Raw genomic sequence first — 20,651 nt, 5'->3', positions numbered from 1 at the left:
CCGGGTCCACGTGGGCGGGACGCGACGCACGTGTGCGGCCTGCGGCTCCGCGGCCGTGAGGCTTCTCTGTGAAGCAATCAACGCGCTGGTGGCCAATCAGCGATTGTCCAGCCGCTGCTTTTGCTTTCTGGTGGTGGTCGCTTTACAAGAATCTCCTCCTGGGCGGCGCGTCTCGTCGGTCGCGGGGATGCGTTGACCGTCGCTGGCTGGTCACCGTCATGCAGGGTTCGTGATACTCTTACGACTGAGGGACTGTCGTGTTTCCGTCTGGGCCAGCAGCACACAGTGGGTGTGGGAGGTGCAATGAAGGGAAATAAGCAGGTTTAGTTGACTAATCCATCGATGTAAATCTAATGTTAGAGCGAGTCAGGTATCGGACTGTTTCAAATGATGGCCCCACATCAATGCCCTGCCTCATCAACACATTATGGGTTATTTAAAATTGTAACTTACATGAGAGACTTCAGCAGTCGAACGCTTGCCCACACAGTCCGTCTCATCTTAATTGTTCATCCCATGAATATGTTATCGTTCGGATTCACGTAGAGTTGACAGTCTTTTATGTTAAAGTGAGTGTGGAATCAACCACAACTGCATTGTTCTTTGCCTGCGAGGTTAGCTTTATCACATAGAGGTGTGTGAGACATACTGCCTTAGAATGCAGGACACTCAGGGAGACCAGAGCTGCTGTCCTGGTCCCACGCAAAGTTCCCCTCCAGCAGGGGCCCCGCTGTTGGTTGCTTGGACTCCTGGAGGGGGGAGGGTAGATGAGAAGTGGCCTACGAGGATCGGGGAGCTGCGACGCACTGCACCGTGGAGCGCCGCCCCTAGGCAGAGGGGACGCGGGGCGGTGACACGCGGGGTGCTCTCTCAGTGGAGTCGGCGTTGTGTGCGCGGACCGTGGGGTGGATTGGTGGTTCAGAAGCTTTATACTAGATGAATCCGATGAGCTATGAAGCTCTTTTTCACAGATGCCCAGTTGTTTCACAGATGTCCAAGTTGGATGTGAAAACGTGTGGGAATCTTCATTTCATATCAGCTGGAGGCAGAAACAAGAGTGAATGAATGTGTTAACTCGTATAGTAAATATCAGGATAATTGGTTTAGGAGTTTGACTAGAGCTAGACTTTCATCCGCTCAGCCTCATACCAACCGCTCATACCAACCCGCACTGACCAGCATAGTGAAGTGCCTTCGCGTATATCTTCCCCCAGTAGTGGTACAGATCGTCTCCAGGCACTTGAATTTCTGATATCATCCATGATGACAGCAGCAGTGCGGCTGAAGGTGTAAGTGATGTTAAGAATAACTTGGTGAGAAGACGCCTTGATTTGACCATTACTACAAAACACGTGCATGGAGTACGACCGCCAGGGAGATGGGCGAGTCATGGAATCTGCTCGTTTGCAGGTGCGATATCAGGGATGGGCAACCTGCGGCTCTTTAAGGACTTCTTCGTTACGTTATTTATTAGGGACCGTCTCGTACTCGCATGCATCGCGGCTCTTTGAATGTAGAGGGGGTTTCTTTACCGAATTCGAACAAAATGTATCTTGTTCCTTTGGTAGCCGACCTCTGTGCTAGACGTATTCCTCCTACATCGCAGGATCGCGAGAGATGGAAGCAGCCTGGGGAGACCTGAATCAGTGGGTTGAGCATGGCCGATGATGGTGACGACCAAAGACACTTTCATTGCAGCTCGAGAAGCAGAGGCGGCGGCGGCAGTGCCCACCCAGGCGAGGGCGTGCGGGGCTCGGCCGCTCTCTCCCGAGGAGCGGGAGAGGCTACAGCGCGACTCGGCGCTGGTGGCCGAGTTCAAGCAGACGAAGCTCGAGCAGGAGGCGCGCAGGAACTGGGACCTTTTCTACAAGCGGAACTCGACACGCTTCTTCAAGGACCGCCACTGGACGACCCGCGAGTTCCAGGAGCTCGGTGCCTGCAGAGAGGTGTGGATGGGTTGACTTGTGTCCAGAATAAATAAATGTCTAGATTCACGTGTAGATGAAATGGCCAAAAATACATCGTCTTAGCGACATGGCCAATTTTGGTAATGGGAGATGTCTGTGCAGTTAAAAAAAATTCCCTAAAAGATTAAAATTCACACTTGCAAACACGTGAATCAAGTGCTTTAGAGTTAAAAGTACTTGATGGGAACTTCGTCCAGGAGGGGTGAAGACCTCATCTGAATTTTGATACTTCACAACTGGAAGAGAGTCTCCCACCCCATTTAACAAAATCGTATGCTTTTGTACTCCAGAGTGAAAATCAGAGGCTGGTGATCCTGGAGGCTGGGTGTGGAGTTGGGAACTGTCTCTTCCCACTCCTCGAAGAGGATCCCAACATCTTTGTCTACGCGTGCGATTTTTCTCCACGTGCCGTTGACTTTGTTAAGGTATGTGTAGCAGGTGTGTAGGATTACCTGGATGAATTGTCACCACATTTGTAGTTGCTCATTGAGGTGTTCACCCAGAGTTAGCATTCATCTGCAGGATCAGTCTCCACTGATTGTTCATCCCCCCGCACCACTGCCCTGTATCTCCACCCCAATGCCCTGTAGCCCCACTTGGCAGTCTTAGCCAGGGACATGCCCAACACCTACAGTGATCGCTATGCTGCAAGGCGATGAAAGCGTGGCGTGGAGGCCGACTGTAATTTTTTGTTATATTTTGCAGCCTTGTGAGTTTCTGAGCAACTTCTGCCAGCTAGTTTCTGGATCCTCTTTACACCACCACATAGCCAGATCATTCGAGAACACGAACAAACAATGCAGAATATTCCATGCTGCCCCTTCCCCGGCATGTATGTTGAACTTCTTTCGCACCGTACATACCCAACCGTGCTAATCGGAGGCATTACTGGATGGTAGAGCAGTAGCAGACCAGATACGGATGCAAGAAACGTAGTTTTACATCATGCAAATTAACGAGTACGAATTTTATATTGCTTTATTTTATAAAATGTTTTTGTTTTCTTGTCGTTGCAGAGCAACCCCTTGTACAGTAAAGAGCGCTGCTTGGCTTTCCAGTGTGACCTCACTCAGAATTCCCTCGTGGAGAATGTGCCGGAAGGGACGGTAGACGCAGTGACACTCATATTTGTCCTATCTGCTATCCACCCCGACAACATGGATGCAGCTCTGCTTAATATCTACAAGGTGGGTAGGACATCAAACCGCATCTAGCACAAGAATCCATGGTTGAGCACGATATAGCATCCTTGAAATGTTCTCGTTTCAGTCCAAATAGATGACATTCGAGCGAAACACATTTATAATAATTTTAAGGCGTGAAGCACGTTACTAAAGAGCATATCGATGTCATCATATCAGTCACACCATCACCAAACCAGTACACCTTGGTATGGGTTGTGGATTCACGCCATCTCGACTGCATTTTAGGCGACATGAAGAGCCACAACTAATATACGTATGTTGAAATTATTTCGCACCGTACAAAGCCAACCGTGCTAATCGGTGGTGTGGGGATGGGCAACAACTAAACACAAAAAGCAGTTCTGTTGCATCATAATGAAGAGGGAATGGAAAGCCGGGGGGGAGCAATCTCTGTGCATGTGAGCGTGGAGTTTTCCCTGCACACCTGGGGACAACAGCGCTCGCTCCGCTCCAGGTGCTAAGGCCAGGAGGACGCGTCCTCTTCAGGGACTACGGTCTGCACGACCACGCCATGCTGCGATTCAAGCCTGGCCACAAACTGTCGGAGAACTTCTACGTCCGTCAAGATGGAACCAGGGCATACTTCTTTTCAGATGGTATTACAATGATAGAAAAGTAAATTGTAGTCCTAAGCATCAAATATATTTATAAATGTGATAAACTATAGGTCACATGTTTATTTATTGATTATGCAGCATAGGAAACATGATGTCTGATATTCTTGGTTCTTTCGGTAAAGTCACGTAAAGGGAAACAATAAAATAATACAAATATAATACAATTCTCATGACGTTTCAACTGCAACACAAGCAATCATCAGGTGTGAAAACCACAGTAAGAAGTTTGTATTATTTTATTGTTTCCCTTCTACGTGACTTTACCGAAAGATCTACTCTTTGGTTCTATTGGGTAAAGTCACAGGTGAAAATAAAATAACAAAAAATCACGACGTTTCGGCCACAACACAAGCGGCCTTCATCAGGTGAAGGGACGAGACTGTCTGGAGGACAGCGTTGGAGTGAGAGAAGCCACGCTTAGATCACGACCTTTAAGCTGTGTGAGAAGAAAAACACAAAGCGCCTTGACAAAGGAATTATCATATAATTTAGCATTGAAATGGCTCATTGAAATAGCTAAGTTAAAGTATACACATCCGCAAAGGTACCCCTTGACAAAGGAATTAGCATAGAATTTAGCATTGAAATAGCTGAGTGATTAGCTTGTAACTGGTCACAGAATTTACCGAAAGAACCAATAATATGAATCCCTGCAGTCACGAAAGCTTTAAATCAAATGTCTCATGTTTTATTTTTTCAACAGACGTTGTGGAAAAACTCTTCATCGGTACAGGCTACGAGGTGCTGGAGAATGAATATGTTGTGCGCAAGACTGTCAACATCAAAGAGGGGCTGAGTGTGCCCAGGATTTTCATTCAGGGGAAATTTCAAAAACCCTCAGATGAACATAAACCTGCTTCGTGATACTTCACAGTACAGTGGGGCTCCTGTGCAGTCAACTACAACTGTACACTGCTAAAGTCTCCCTGCACCTTTGCCTTCACGCAATCCAACACTCTCCAGCACAAACTGATCTTAATGCTCCACTTCCGTGATGCACGTCCACCTATGGATCATTAGTCACCCTGTACACTCCAAATGCGGTGCAGAACGTGACAGTTCATAATCACCAACATTACTACCGCCACCATTCTCATCATGACCATAATCCTTTTCCACAGTGGTCTACCCACATCTGGACAAAGGCCTCCCCACCCCATCGCAATCCCTTTCAGTGCAGCGATAACGAACTTCATCACGCCTGCACGTGAACCCGTCTTCTCGCTCTACTTCCTCAGTGCTCAACTTTGGTGTTCCCCTTTGCTCCTTTGTGTACCGAAAATGGCATGCTAATGCACAGCTGGAGACCAAGGATGCCGTGAAGGTTGGTTAGAGCTATCGCCTCTAAGATGCATAATTATAACTCCACAAATTGGGAGAACTCCACAAAAGGCCCAGACCAAATTTTCTCTGATGCCTGAACGAGTGCAGAGGAGACCAAACAGCCACCGTTAAAAACTAGACAGATTCCGGTCACTACTCTTTCTACCAATTTGTCCTTCCCCCACACCTCTGATTGGCAGAGTTGGCTAAGTCCCGTGCGAAAGAAGTTCAGCATACAACAGATGCGTAAACTCAGATTAAATTATACAATTAAAATCTTGGCTGAATTTGTCTTGGACAGCAAAGGTGTCAATATAACCAGGTTCTAGGGCAAGGAGCCAAGGGAAAACAAAAGGGAGGATGCAATAGTTTGAGGCAATTCGACACAAGTCAAATATGCAAGAACCGAAACTGTAATCAGCTGAATACTTAGGTTATAAACAAAACAGGACCAGGATTTAAAGGCAACCTGGTCTGTGCTCGTGTCTTCACCCCAGCCTGAGGTGCCATATCTAGGTGGGATTCAGAGTCCATCAATCCATGTAGGCACTCGCTTCATTGCATTTGTCTGAGCAGCTCAAATTAAGTAGCCCCGACTGCATCCAGAAACGCTCTGCGAGTCATTGCTCTTCAGGGGCAACGTCCACTTCCTCATGGCTCATTTCTACTGCTCGTGGTGGCCCATTCGTAATGCTGGGGTATGCGCCTCACCATTCGTTCATGTTGAGCTAATGTGGGCGATGCCCCACAATCGTTTTCCACCATAATTTGTATTCTTTCAGATATGGGTATCGCTAGTGGACCATTTAATTCCCTAGTTGCCCTGAAGTAGTGCTGGTCCTTCAATTGCTGACATCTTTACGGCCATAGGACAGGCAGGGCACTAACGATGCACAAAGCAGATCATGCTCAAGCTAATTGGGACACTGCCCAGCCACAGTGCACATCAATATTACCATCAATATTTCAAACTCCACCATCGTCACTACCACCAACATCGATAGTGCATAGCAGGTCTCTCAAACGCGGTGGCAGGAGAAATTTTCCGCCACTGTCATGCGACTCCTGTTCACTGCAAAATCGCCGTGGATAATCAGTTTCCGTGAACAGATGGCAGGCCATAGGTGTGCGGATAAGAAGAGCTATTTTATTTAACAGGTCCCTGCAGGGTGGGCTGGTAGAAACATTGGAATTTTGCGCAATTTTATTACACCCAACAGCACGAGATTTAACTTCGTTAAAGTATTGAAAGGGGACGGACGGACACAATCTATTGCAGGCTGGTACACTCAGTTTACAACTTCGTTCCTACCAGTAACAGTATTTTTATAATAATTTTTGCAATGCTGTTCATTATAAAATACATGGTTTTACCATGAAGCACACTAGAGAATGTATATGTTCTTAAGTACTGTATTGTACTCGTTCTAAAGTCTTGTTTGCACAATGTTATTTGGGAGATGTCACGCCAATCCTTTGAATTATGCAAGGAGAAAATGCAAGAGATGTCTGCGACGTAGTAGCTCGGTGATACAATTACAATAACACGAGAAATACTAACCGTAAACTTTAATTGAAATGACTGAATGCTATGAAGCATATCATTTGTATAGAATACGAATACGTTTCAGGATTTAAGCTGCAAAAATATTTCAAGATGTAACAGGCATTTTTTACACTGTTTAAGCATGCAACGCAAAATATATAAAAAACATCCTATGTTCAAAAGATTCCTTCTGTTCCTTAGTTACTATCGAAACGCTTTTTCAATGTAGATGTATAGCAAGAAGTATTTTTTCAATAAAGCAGATGAAAACATTTGAGCATTTCTGATTAAATTACTATTAAGGCCCATAACCCCTCTACTTAGCTCTTTACAAGACTTTTCATTTGCCATTAATGTAAATTATATTACAAGCCAACAAAATATAAAGCTTGTAACTACATAGTTGCTTGACAAAAATCTAGTTCACGATGGAATAAACACAAGGTAAAAAATGCTCTTCATACTTCCGAGTGGTAAGGAAAACTTACACGTATGCCTTCCGTATGCATTTCAACGTCTCGCCAAACTCACAAATGTATTACCAAGCGGTCCTGTTGCAGCTTTCCTCATTTTACAAATGTACTCCTATTTTCATCCTCATGAATATCCCTGGAATTCGCCCACACTAAGGTTTGCTTTCTTCACCTTTACCACCGGCATTGTCCTGCGACTGCTCGATGGGCTTCGTGAGACCACGGATCGTCAGGTCGTACACCACCTCCTCCACCTTCTTCACGTCGTACTTGAGGCCATCATAGCGCTTGCGCAGCGAGTCGTTCTTCAGGTTGAGCGAACGGAAGCCAGCGTCCAGCTCGTGCACAAACGCCGCCACTCGAATGGGCCGCCCATAATCCCCGGCTGTCACGCTGTTCACTGCCAGGCGTGCCTGCGGTAATAGCAACGGTCAACAGTATTCCGTGGAAAACTGCAATGCATGGCAGATTGCTACAACCACGCATGTACCACTGGCCCATAATATAATTGGACAGGTAAATCGGTTCTAGATTTAAAGCTTTCGTGACTGCGAGGATCCATACTCTTTGGTTCTATTGTTATTTTATTTTCACCTACGTGACTTTACCCAATAGAACCAAAGAGTAGGTAAATCGGTGTTAAATGTGAATGTATTTCGCTGAAATCAACTTTAATCAGAAAATGTAGGTGAAAAAAAATATATTACTGTCAATGACGCTCCTAAGGATTTGCAAATTGTGTAATACAGTATTGGGATTGAAAACCATTCCAAAGTTCCAAGGATGCTCCTTACCAATTCACTGGCCATCATCAGCAGCCCAGTGAGGTAATCATCCAGGTCCAGATGGAAGCCTTTCTCCTGCTGCACCTCAACTGCACACATGAAAGCAGTCCCTTAACAATCTGTGCAAATTCAACATTTACTCAGAATAAACATATACAGCTTAAAATGTCCTGCAAACCTGGTCCAGTGTGACAATTTACAACACCAATCACCACAGCTTTAAAATTAATCAAGAGATTCCATTCTTTACACCGAGGCTACACAACGGGTGATGTAAAATAGATGCATCACAAATTTTTACTTCATCGCGATTTCTATAGCAATCTCAACTATATAAAGCAATGTCTCCTGTTTCAAATTCAGGTTAAATTTGTTTAGCCAGCTAACACCTCAAGAAAACAGGAGAGTCTCATTGCAACACTGACCTGCGTCACCAACAATTACAAAGGCAAAACAAAACGTACAGCAATATAGTAAAGTAATTAGAACAAAAAGCTATTGCATCAAATGAGGAATTACAAATATTGCACATCGCCAATGTGAACTCAGAACTACATATTCCCTGCAGCGCAAATCAGCTCGAAACACATTTCCTACAGAATGATCATGGATAAGCTGCACTACAGGCACATTAATAATTAAACAGATATAGGTTGACTACAGTACGAACGTGACTTCATTCCCACCACACATCAGTTATGGCACGGGCTTTAGACAAGAAACCCAGTCGTTTAAATATGCAGATGTGATAAAGCAAAACATATCACCGTACTCACTTCCAAGGATTTTCGCAGCTTCCTCCCGAGAGATGAGGCTCTCGGCTTCCAGGTACACAAGCAGGGCAGATAGATAGCTGAGGCGCTGCAGCACAAACCGCCAGTGGTCATGAAATCTACACAGGAGCAGCAATTCCAAGCAGTGTCAAGTGAGCACAAACCACAGATGCCTGCATCTTCAGGGGTTCCTGCACCTCGGACAAAAAAAGAGAACAAGTTTAAAATCCCAACATGCGTAGGTACTCTTAAATGTGTCTGCAATGTGATCTCAAAAACAAAATATAATGGGCATAATGTTCACCAGTGTATTAACACAATTGATGTTAAGAGCTTGTAAGATTCAGGCTATTGCCAAACATTGCCTTTCAATTTTAAAATATGCAAATTATTACCACAGTCACCCTCCTTCAGACATTAACTACACCAAATGAAAATCTAGAATACAAAGCAACATTTTCACAGGTTATGAATGACTACATTTAAGGGAACACCAGATGGAAAGCCGTCATATTTATTAAAATAGCTGTCAAAAGCATCCTCAAGTGGTTTCTCCCCACCTGTAGTAATACTCCGGAGGGAACTTGGTCTTGAGTACAGCAAAGTGAACTTTAACTTCTTCGAAGCGTTCTCTTGCCTTCTGACAGATAGTTGGCACTGCACAACGACACAAAGTTAGTCACAAGTTCGCTTCCCTGAATTGTGAAATGTCCTCACCAGTATTAAGCTACAAGTTCATTTAAACATTTACATTTTTGACCAGACAAGAGCCTTTTTTATTAAAACTCAAAAGGACACTTTTATCTCTATGCTTAAAAACCATGATTATTTTGTTTTATATATGGTAAGTATGGATAAGTTCCTACATCAAGTGCGCATTCATTATTGTATAAATACGATGATTTCTTTGTATGATCGGTTAACGAGGAAGGCCACGCCGAATCCCATGACTTTAACCTTCACAATCATATAGCCATTCATGAATGGCTCATTTCGTTCAAATAGACTAATTCATTTTTCTCATTTATACATTTATCCATTTTAATTACTCATTCGTTAAATAAAAAAATGTACGTGTGAATCCATAAAATTCGACATCCATGTCAAACAAAGCTGATTATCAGATATATATTTGTTCTCAGTTGTGCCATATAGATCGTCATGATGGGCTTTCTGGTTTGTACGCAGTCTTGTTTGGCATCATGTCCGACGTTTCGCTCCACGTGGTGCTGGGAGCTTTTTCACGAAATTCACTCCCGTTTTTTTTTAAGAAGCTCCCACCCAGCAGGCGGAGCGGGAGGATCATGTTCGACGTTTGGCTCCACATGAGAGAGAGATAAATCGTGGATGCGGAGCCGTGCCCCGTGGCTGTCACCACGCACCGGGCTGCAGGCCCTGGTGCACGCCCTGCAGCAGCGTGAGCGTCTCCCGCGCCGTCTGCTCCAGCGCCTGCACCGTCTCCCGGATCTCCTGCGGGACAACCTCATCATCATTAGTCGCCGTCATCATCAGCCGTGGTCAATCCACTCCTGGATGAAGACTTTCACAAGCCGCTGGCAACCGTCACAATCCAGCTTGATGTAATAATCTGCACGTAGCACATTGACATCAAGTGATTTCATTGATCCATCTCCTCTGTCGATGTCTTCTTGGAAGCGTTCCATTCCTCAGCAGTAGGTAAAGGTGCAGCCCTGCAATTGCTTGACTACGCCACTGCTTGCGGCATGGTCTCCTCTAGAGCAGGGGCCACTCAAGAGAGCTATAGAGTCGCTTTAAGGGTAATTGGCCTACTTCTAGATTTGAAGCTTTCGTGACTGCCAGGATCCATACTCTTTGGTTCTATTCGGTAAAGTCACGTAAAAGTATAAAACACTCCAGCGCTGTCCTCGAGACAGTCTGGTCCCTTCACCTGATGAGGGCCACTTGTGTTGTGGCCGAAACGTCGCGAATTTATTTTAAAATATATTTTTTGTTTTATACTTTTACGTGATTTTACCGAATAGAACCAAAGAGTAATTTGGCCTACTCTTCAATGGTGGCCAGTACACATGGAAGATGTCAGAATACCCACACTTAACCCCACCACACAATCAACTGTGCCGCTGTACCCACCAATACTGCAGGATGCGCTAAGGCGACGGGGATGTAAACAACAACGTGCCCAAATTTTGATTTAAAGCTTTCGTGACTGCAGTAATTCATATTCTTAGCTCTTTCGGTAAAGTCACGTTTGTGTTATGGTCGAAACGTCGTGAGAATTTTTACTGTTTTATATATTTTATTATTTCCCTTCAACGTGACTTTACCGAAAGAGCTAATATATGAACGTGCCCGTTGTTTCAATTGCCGCTCTGGGAGATCGAACTCGCAACCTCTGGAGCTCATCGTGCGAACCACCACACTACGGTAGCACACCCCCACTCATTGAGAACATAAATCCATTACAATAACTGCTGTAGTGCTTTGTCAATCCACTGCTGGATGAGGGCCTCCCCACGCGTTCTCACTCACTAGGGTTGTTTAACAGTACGCATTGCTTGACCATACTTCACCACGCCGGTCGTCAGCACAGAAGGGGCAGAGGACACGGGGCTCGTTCTCATTCCCCGCTGACGTTAGCCGAGGCCTGGAAATCGAACAGTATTGTCGTGATCTGGGCGTCGTGCGCTAACCCACTGCGCGCCACCACTCCATTGGCAATCCTGCAGCAGCCATCACGAGGAGTTTAGCGATTCTGCAAATTCGTTAAATCTCAGCCGCGTGAACGGGTGTCCTCCCTCTCTCCTCCACGACTTATCCCGTCTCGCGTGACACAAACACCCGCGGGCCCGCCGCCGCCTTCCTCCTCCACGTCCTCCCCCCGCCTTCACCTCGCGTTTCTCCTGCTCCACGCTCAGAGACTTGTTCACGGACAGGAACATGTCCAGCACCGACATGGCGGGGCCCTGGCAAGGAGCGAGGGAGGCAGCGGCGGCTGTCGAGGAGGAGGTGGAGACGGCGGCGTGAGGGCCGGGCCGAGTGAGAAGCCGGCGGTGTCAGAATTGTTCGCCCACGTGCGAAACTCAACTCCGCCTCCGCAACCGAAGATGACGGAACAATAATAATAAATAATAATAAAACACGCGGCCGCCGATACCGCGGCGGCCATCTTACACAGGGGTTGGGGGGACGCCGTGCGCATTGGAAAGCACGGAGGTGTCGTCATCAGCGGGTGACTGACGCCGCCCCCCCCCCACTGCTGAACGTGGTCCCTGGGTAAGATGGCCGCGATAGCGCACGCGAGAGCGGGGATCCCCCCGCCCCCACTGGCTCAGCGATATTCTTCCCGCGAACGGCGCGAGAGTTGCAGGTATCGCGATATCGCGTTCTACGGTACACGACGCGATATCGCGTTGCACACGATATCGCGATGCGACGCGATATCGTGATGCGATACGATATCACGATGCGACGCGATATTGTGAGGCGACGCGATATCGCGATGCGACGCGATAACACGTCACACACACACGCATCTGGTGACGATATACTTGCTCTGACAGTGATGCACTAGCAAACGAAACATCAACAAATTCGCGAATAACGCCGTGGCTTTAAAATGGAAAATAAGCCCCCAGGGTCTAGAATGCTATCGCCAATAAACTGCAACTTGAATCACTACCTATGAGATCTTTACTCAAAACTCTTCTGGAGGAGTTGTACACCCAGAGCTGCCACTGCTATTCAGTGGCCAGAAATAAAATAAAATGTTTCGCTCCGGATGACCGCGACAAAGTATTATCTGTATTTTGATTTAGCGTGCTGATCTTAAAGGTGCATTGAACAATGTGATGCTCCGACTGATGCTTCTGTTGTTTGTGGAGTCACTCATGCAGCCAGCTATGGCTATAGGATTTGGTGTTACATGTTATTTATGTAGTTTATTGTTAAAAATTCGATCACTGTTTTTTGGTGATTTCGAAAAAGTGTTTTGGTTTGGCCATGTTTTTGTTTGTTGTAGTACGGAGTTAGACTGATGGCCTTAATCTAAGTTGTCTTGTGGTTGTTGTTATTTGACTTGCATCCCACTGGGATTTTTGCACACAGCGTTGGTGTACGGTGCTTTTTTCAGGAATATTTTGCTGTCTTTTCCTGGATTTTCTGTTTGCACAGTCACACAAAGTCACTTTAAGATGTTTTCTTGTTCGTGTTTTTGTTTGTTGTGGTTGCACCCGATTCAAGAGCCGAATGGCTCACAGGGCTATACCAAATAAATGAAAAATAAGGCGACGCTGCGCGGAATGATGCTATAAATTAGGGCCATTGGCCGAAACGTCGCCTCAACCCCCCCCCCTCGTCCCGTCTGCGGGATGAGAATCGCGGAGTCGGCGACTCCAGTGGGGGGGGGGGTACCACGTGGCAATGCGTGAGAAACCCCACCGCCGTCCCTGCCCACCACGTGTCAATGCGTGAGAAACCCCACCGCCGTCCCTGCCCACCACGTGTCAATGCGTGAGAAACCCCACCGCCGTCCCTGCCCACCACGTGTCAATGCGTGAGAAACCCCACCGCCGTCCCTGCCCACCACGTGGCAATGCGTGAGAAACCCCACCGCCGTCCCTGCCCACCACGTGGCAATGCGTGAGAAACCCCACCGCCGTCCCTGCCCACCACGTGGCAATGCGTGAGAAACCCCACCGCCGTCCCTGCCCACCACGTGGCAATGCGTGAGAAACCCCACCGCCGTCCCTGCCCACCACTCACATTATTAACATTGGCTGCTGACATTTGGGCTACGCCCATTTAAAACCTTTATAAACAGTTTAACTTTAGAAGCTAACCCCCCTCTTCCTGATGACGAACGCTTGTGTTGCGATCGAAACGTCGAAGTTTTTTAGTTACTTTTTGTTATTTTCTTTGAACCTATCTACGTGACTTTACCGAAAGACCCAAAGAATATGAATTACTGCAGTCACAAACGCTTTAAGTCAAGATTTAAGAATTCATTTTAAATGAGACTTTCATAAGGGAGACATTGGATTGCAAGGAACATTAGCTCCAAAGCCCCGTCTAAATATTCTGACTTGGCATTGCAACAATATCTTACGTGTGCTTGACAGTACATTCCCCACATTTTTAATATGCAAAGGTGCTGTAACATTAAAATAAACATTCACACAAAACTTGCTAGAAACGGTTGTCAAACTTTGCTTCATTTAAATTCAGTTTGTATTCGAATACACACTTCCCATTGTATATAAACAGTCATGCAATACATGTACATCCATTACAGTAGTTTTTTCCCACCAGATTACAAAATATAAGGTAGCTATGAAGTTACAAAAAGGAGATGTTTGATCCGAGACCTAAAATTGTTAATTGTAAACCATCCCGACATCAGTGTTTTCAATGACATGCAGCCACATGGCCTACGTAGGTGGAACAGGTCTTCTATTAAGGGAGTTCGTGTCACCCATGTGCAGGGGGAGGAATCAATACATTTTTGCAGTGCCCAACATTCCAGAGGAGTGCCTATGTCAGTCATAACTGGGGATATTGCATCTGTGTGTATGTGTTGAGATGTACGCAGTGCGCGCAGTTGAGCGGGTGTAATCGAGGACGAGCAGGTGTGCGCGTTGAGGCAGGAGGTTGGCGCCGGAGAGATGGGAGGTAGGAGAGAGTAGGTGAGATGCGGAGTAGGTGAGATGCAGAGTAGGTGAGAGCGGATAGTAGGAGAAGCAGAGTGTGTCGTGACGGTGGCAGTCATAGGAGTGCCTATAACTGGTGCGAGAGTAGAATTAATAAAGTGTAAGCAGGTTACTTGTTACTCCGTGTCGGTGTATAATTTCGAGACACTCCATATGTATGTAAAGGAATGAGCAGATAATGTGGGGAGGCAGTGGTCTTTTCTGCCCTGATGTCCCTCCTAAACTTATGCAGACTTCTGCAGCAGCATGTCAATGTAGGCAACGTCCTGCAGGTCTTCCTCCAGGACTCCCAGCTCGCTCATGAGCTTCCTCGCTATGCGCTCCCCTTCTTCAGAACTCTGGCCTTCTTCCAGCACCACCTACACAAGCACACACAGAGGCGTATGCACGGTGAGTGGCAAACACCAGATATCAAAGGTGGTCTAAAACTGAAAGGACTACAGTGAGGGAAAAAAGTCTTTGATCTCCTGCTGATTGTGCGTTTGCCCACTGACAAAGAAATGATCAGTCTATAATTTTAATGGTAGGTTTATTTGAACAGTTAGAGACAGAATAACAAGAAAATCCAGAAAAAACGCATGTCAAAAATGTTAGAAATTGATTTGCATTTTTATTAGGAAAATAAGAATTTGACCCCCTCTCAATCATGAAGATTTCTGGCTCCCAGGTGTCTTTTATACAGGTAACGAGCTGAGATTACGAGCACACTCTTAAAGGGAGTGCTCCTAATCTCAGCTTGTTACCTGTATAAAAGACACCTGTCCACAGAAGCAATCAATCAATCAGATTCCAAACTCTCTGGCCAAGACCAAAGAGCTCTCCAAGGATGTCAGGGACAAGATTGTAGACCTACACAAGGCTGGAATGGGCTACAAGACCATTGCCAACCAGCTTGGTGAGAAGGTGACAACAGTTGCTGCGATTATTCGCAAATGGAAGAAACACAAAAGAACAGTCAATCTCCCTCGGCCTGGGGCTCCATGCAAGATATCACCTCGTAGAGTTGCAATGATCATGAGAACGGTGAGGAATCAGCCCAGAACTACACGGAAGGATCTTGTCAATGATCTCAAGGCAGCTGGGACCATAGTTTCCAAGAAAACAATTGGTAACACACTACGCCGTGAAGGACTGAAATCCTGCAGCACCCGCAAGGTCCCCCTGCTCAAGAAAGCACATATACATGCCCGTCTGAAGTTTGCCAATGAACATCTGCTGTGGTCAGATGAGACCAAAATGGAGCTTTTTGGCATCAACTCAACTCGCCGTGTTTGGAGGAGGAGGAATGCTGCCTATGACCCCAAGGACACCATCCCCACCGTCAAACATGGAGGTGGAAACATTATGCTTTGGGGGTGTTTTTCTGCTAAGGGGACAGGACAACTTCACCGCATCAAAGGGACGATGGACGGAGCCATGTACCGTAAAATCTTGGGTGAGAACCTCCTTCCCTCAGCCAGGGCATTGAAAATGGGTCGTGGATGGGTATTCCAGCATGACAATGACCCAAAACACACGGCCAAGGCAACAAAGGATTGGCTCAAGAAGAAACACATTAAGGTCCTGGAGTGGCCTAGCCAGTCTCCAAACCTTAATCCCATAGAAAATCTGTGGAGGGAGCTGAAGGTTTGAGTTGCCAAACGTCAGCCTCGAAACCTTAATGACTTGGAGAAGATCTGCAAAGAGGAGTGGGACAAAATCCCTCCTGAGATGTGTGCAAACCTGGTGGCCAACTACAAGAAACGCCTGACCTCTGTGATTTGCAACAAGGGTTTTGCCACCAAGTACTAGGTCATGTTTTGCAGAAGGGTGAAATACTTATTTCCCTCATTAAAATTCAAATCAATTTATAACATTTTTGACATGCGTTTTTCTGGACTTTTGTTGTTGTTATTCTGTCTCTCACTGTTCAAATAAACCTACCATTAAAATTATAGACTGATAATTTCTTTGTCAGTGAGCAAATGTACAAAATCAGCAGGGGATCAAATACTTTTTTCCTCACTGTATATGTTACAATTGGGAGCAGCGGCAATCAGTTTGTGGGTAAAGCACACTGTCAAACATTAGCCGTACTCCTACCCCTAATCAACAATTCATCAACCGTTTACAGGTACTTGCTCTCACACTGCCCGTACAGCCTTAACCTTAACCCTGCCTCGCAGTGGCTTAGCGGGGGCCCATGGGCTCGAGAGGATCAGGTGCTAGACTACAAAGAGGGGAGGGGGAAGTCATGCCAACCAAGCTACAGCACTGTTACCCCCACAGTTATCCTGTCTAAAATAAGTAAAACCTATTTGCTGCACTGTCCCACACAGTTGTGTCATTCCTCTATTGTTAATGTGGTGCTTAACACCATCCAAAGCAGCTCCAAAGGAGGAGATTCACCTCCAGCTCCATGAAGTCCCCGAGCCCCTCTACGGCGTCGATGTGCACGCGTGTTTGTCCCACCAAATAGAGCAGCCGCTCCTTGCGCACCTCCCCCCTCACGGCCAGCGCTTGAGACAGCACGTCCTGCACGGACAGACGGTTCCACGCACCGGCATCGCACCGGGGCCACATCCCTCTCACCCTTCATCACTCTGGAGAGGACTCCCAAGAGGAGTCCAGCAAGTTACTAATGGGCAGTTCTTTCAAAGATCTCTTGACGGAGTGATGTATTACAGGGGTTGTGGCCAAAATGTATGTAATACCATGATTTCTAGTCAACAATGAATATGCAAAGGGGAAACACACAATTGTATTTGGAGCATAACATTAAGAGTTGGTTTATGAGCCCAAATGTAAAATTATACACCTTAACCTTTTTCCGTTCCAAGACGTCTGCAAGTTACAGCGTGGGTCCCGTTCACCGCTGAATCTTGGAACACGCAAGCAGTTAGCATTGAATCTATTTAGAGGCATAGAGCGCCATTGTTTTTAAAGACATAGTATTCGCCGCAGAAAACTGTAGCGACATGACCACACTCTATGATAGCTGGTGCCAAACTGTGCCACACACCTGCCCGAATGCCCTTGTGGAAGCCTCGGTATGGATAAAGTTATTTTATTTTTTCTTTGATACCGTTCCAATGACGTACACATACGTCACGTACGTCATTAGAATGGAATGTGCGTCATCAGAATGGGAAAGGGTAAACATGCCCACAGCAGCAGCATCTGGAGAAAGCTAGAGAGAAGGAATGCTCAACACAAACCCCAACCTGCAATAAAACACACTGGGATGTACACACTTGTGTGCATCATTTTTAAAGTGTCAAATACAGCATTCGTCAATATCCTGAAACAGATCAGTTCCTGAACAGTTGTCCATAAAGCAAAATTCCGTATATCGAACGCTATTTTGCCATTGACTGCCATTATATAAAGACGTAATAAAGTCACACTTTAAAATAAGCAAATCTTATTCAGCACATTTAATGAAAAATATATTATTTTACGATGAAATAATAATTATTAAAAAATTGAACTCTCAAAACACAGACTAATGAACCTTCCACCATGTTTAATGTAAATGAATGTACAACATCAGTGAATGAATTTACCCCAAGTCCCACTGGGTCTGCCGTTGGGGTGAGGGTGTAGTTTGATGTTTTGGGTCCACTCATGTCTGGTCGGTCGTAAAACATGAGCTTGCCTGTGCCATCCTAAAGCACACAACACAAATCATCTCATGATGCATATTTACGTGCAGACCAAACATTTCTACCGTTTGTAAAGATTATCAGAATGTATGAAATGGTATCGGGATTTATTGTTCAACTTCATTCTCATCACATTAGATGTGTAATCCATAAACAACCAATCATACCACATCAACAGGTTAACATTACTGATTTAAAGCGGACTGATAAAAGGCAAATCCATCCAAACATGTGACAATGTCTCGCCAATCACATTATCATAACACTGTACAGTACATCAACACAGTACATGAATACATAAACGGTATGAATTCAGGCTCTGATACCATCACATCGGCGGCTTTGCGTGCATCTAAGATAACTTTGAAACCTACGTGAAACACGCCGAGTAATCGTACAATTGCTACGAGTTAGGCACGGAGAAAATGTAGGAATGTATGAATGTTGAACTTTTTTCGCACCGTGCGTAGCCAACTGTGCTAATCGGAGGTGCGGAAGCAGGACAAAAACGTGGGTAGGTGGGAGAGGAGGGCGAACTCGTGGATGTGCAGCACACAGGCAGGCAGGCAAACACAATGGGCAGGGGAGACCTCGGAAGTTAAATCCAGTGACTTGCAGGAGTTGGTGAATCTCAACTGAGAAGAGACCCACAATGAAGTAATGAAGTGTAGCAAGTAGGTTTTGGTGGGCAGGTAGACACGGGGGTGGGGGCAGGTAGACACGGGGGTGTGGGCAGGTAGACACGGCGGGGAGGGGGGGGTGGGCAGGTAGACACGGGGGTGTGGGCAGGTAGACATGGGGGGGTGGGCAGGTAGACATGGGGGGGGGTGGGCAGGTAGACACGGGGGGGGTGGGCAGGTAGACACGGGGGGGGTGGGCAGGTAGACACGGGGGTGGGGGGGTGGGCAGGTAGACACGGGGAGGGTGGGCAGGTAGACATGGGGGGGGGGGGGTGGGCAGGTAGACACGGGGGGGGTGGGCAGGTAGACATGGGGGGGGGGGGGGTGGGCAGGTAGACACGGGGGGGGTGGGCAGGTAGACACGGGGGGGGTGGGCAGGTAGACACGGGGGGGGTGGGCAGGTAGACATGGGGGGGGGTGGGCAGGTAGACATGGGGGGGGTGGGCAGGTAGACATGGGGGGGGGGGGGGTGGGCAGGTAGACACGGGGGGGGTGGGCAGGTAGACACGGGGGGGGTGGGCAGGTAGACACGGGGGGGGTGGGCAGGTAGACACGGGGGGGGTGGGCAGGTAGACATGGGGGGGGTGGGCAGGTAGACATGGGGGGGGGGGGTGGGCAGGTAGACACGGGGGGGGTGGGCAGGTAGACACGGGGGGGGTGGGCAGGTAGACACGGGGAGGGTGGGCAGGTAGACATGGGGGGGGTGGGCAGGTAGACATGGGGGGGGGGGGGTGGGCAGGTAGACACGGGGGGGGTGGGCAGGTAGACACGGGGGGGGTGGGCAGGTAGACACGGGGGGGGGGGGTGGGCAGGTAGACACGGGGGGGGTGGGCAGGTAGACACGGGGGGGGTGGGCAGGTAGACATGGGGGGGTGGGCAGGTAGACACGGGGGGGGGGGGTGGGGCAGGTAGACACGGGGGGGGGGTGGGGCAGGGAGACATGGGGGGGGTGGGCAGGTAGACACGGGGGGGGTGGGGCAGGTAGACACGGGGAGGGGGGGTGGGGCAGGTAGACACGGGGGGGTGGGCAGGTAGACACGGGGGGGGGGGTGGGGCAGGTAGACACGGGGGGGTGGGCAGGTAGACACGGGGGGGGGGGTGGGGCAGGTAGACACGGGGGGGGGGTGGGGCAGGTAGACACGGGGGGGGCAGGTAGACACGTGGGGGGGGGGCAGGTAGACACGGGGGGGGGGCAGGTAGACACGTGGGGTGGGGGGGGCAGGTAGACAGCGGTGCTCACGCTGAAGTAGCGCAGCTTGAGGCGGCCACGGGCCACGCCGTAGAAAGTGTCCCGCTGCGCGATTCGCTTCCCGGGGGCCCCGCTGAGCCGCTCGGCGGCGGCGCGCAGCGTGGCCACGTCCCGAACCCGGGCCTTCACCTCCACGTTCCGCATCTCTGCACTGCTCACACACACACCCACAGACACACACACAGAGACACACACAGAGACACACACACAGACACACACAGAGACACACACACACACAGACACACACACACAGACACACAGACAGACGGACTGTTGACGCACGTGCTGTGTCAGCGTAGCACCCACGAAGGCCGGCACAGCCTCACACATTGTGAGGAGGGAATTCAACCCCGACGCGGCCTCACCCGGACCGTGCTCGTTCCCGTCTCGGCTTCTACCGCGGCGCAGGTTAAAGGGCGAGCGGGCTGAGGTCCCCGCAGCCGTGACAATGTCGCCCTCTCTCGGTCACCGTGGAGACAAAGACAAAGGTCCCCCGTGTGGTATTCACAGACTGTAGGGGGCACGTGCTGTTAGCGAGCGCCTGTGATAGCCGGCACGGCACACGAGGGGGTGGGTGGCCAGCCCACGCCCGGCCGCCTTTGTCTCCCCAGTGGCGATGTTTACTATACACCGCACCAGGTACACCATTTGAGGCTGAGTCGACCTAGGGGATGCCTAAAACCGGTTCAAATAATCGTCACC

General features: G+C 48.1%; 2 protein-coding genes across 2 annotated transcripts; one reads left to right on the top strand and one right to left on the bottom strand.

Annotated features, from left to right (window-relative positions):
• The first annotated feature begins 11 nt into the window (after positions 1-11).
• On the top strand, positions 12-6,930 carry METTL6 (methyltransferase 6, tRNA N3-cytidine). Its single transcript, XM_032967873.2, has 6 exons — positions 12-225; positions 1,699-1,946; positions 2,258-2,392; positions 2,984-3,154; positions 3,627-3,768; positions 4,493-6,930. The coding sequence occupies exons 1-6, from the start codon at positions 219-221 to the stop codon at positions 4,651-4,653; spliced, it is 864 nt and encodes a 287-aa protein (XP_032823764.2). The 5' UTR covers positions 12-218; the 3' UTR covers positions 4,654-6,930.
• On the bottom strand, positions 6,667-11,796 carry TSN (translin). Its single transcript, XM_032967902.2, has 6 exons — positions 11,560-11,796; positions 10,072-10,159; positions 9,250-9,346; positions 8,693-8,808; positions 7,926-8,005; positions 6,667-7,544 (listed from the first exon to the last, which is right to left on the bottom strand). Exons 1-6 carry the CDS (start codon positions 11,623-11,625, stop codon positions 7,284-7,286), a joined length of 708 nt encoding a protein of 235 aa, XP_032823793.2. The 5' UTR covers positions 11,626-11,796; the 3' UTR covers positions 6,667-7,283.
• Between the last annotated feature and the right edge of the window lie 8,855 nt (positions 11,797-20,651).

This window comes from Petromyzon marinus, chromosome 2 (genome assembly GCF_048934315.1).
Source record: "Petromyzon marinus isolate PM22_M1 ecotype Great Lakes invasive population chromosome 2, UKy_Petmar_22M1.pri1.0, whole genome shotgun sequence".
NCBI lineage: Eukaryota > Metazoa > Chordata > Hyperoartia > Petromyzontiformes > Petromyzontidae > Petromyzon > Petromyzon marinus.
This window is presented reverse-complemented; position numbering and strand designations above follow the sequence as displayed.

Coding starts and splice junctions, on each gene's coding strand:
- TSN (XM_032967902.2), bottom strand. CDS start 11,625: ATGTCGGTGCTGGACATGTTCCTGTCCGTGAACAAGTCTCTGAGCGTG. Junction 8,809..9,249: donor CCTCCGGAGTATTACTACAG/GTGGGGAGAAAC, acceptor GCTCCTGTGTAG/ATTTCATGACCACTGGCGGT. Junction 7,545..7,925: donor TGATGATGGCCAGTGAATTG/GTAAGGAGCATC, acceptor CTATTACCGCAG/GCACGCCTGGCAGTGAACAG.
- METTL6 (XM_032967873.2), top strand. Junction 2,393..2,983: donor GTGCCGTTGACTTTGTTAAG/GTATGTGTAGCA, acceptor TTGTCGTTGCAG/AGCAACCCCTTGTACAGTAA. Junction 3,769..4,492: donor GGCATACTTCTTTTCAGATG/GTATTACAATGA, acceptor TTTTTTCAACAG/ACGTTGTGGAAAAACTCTTC.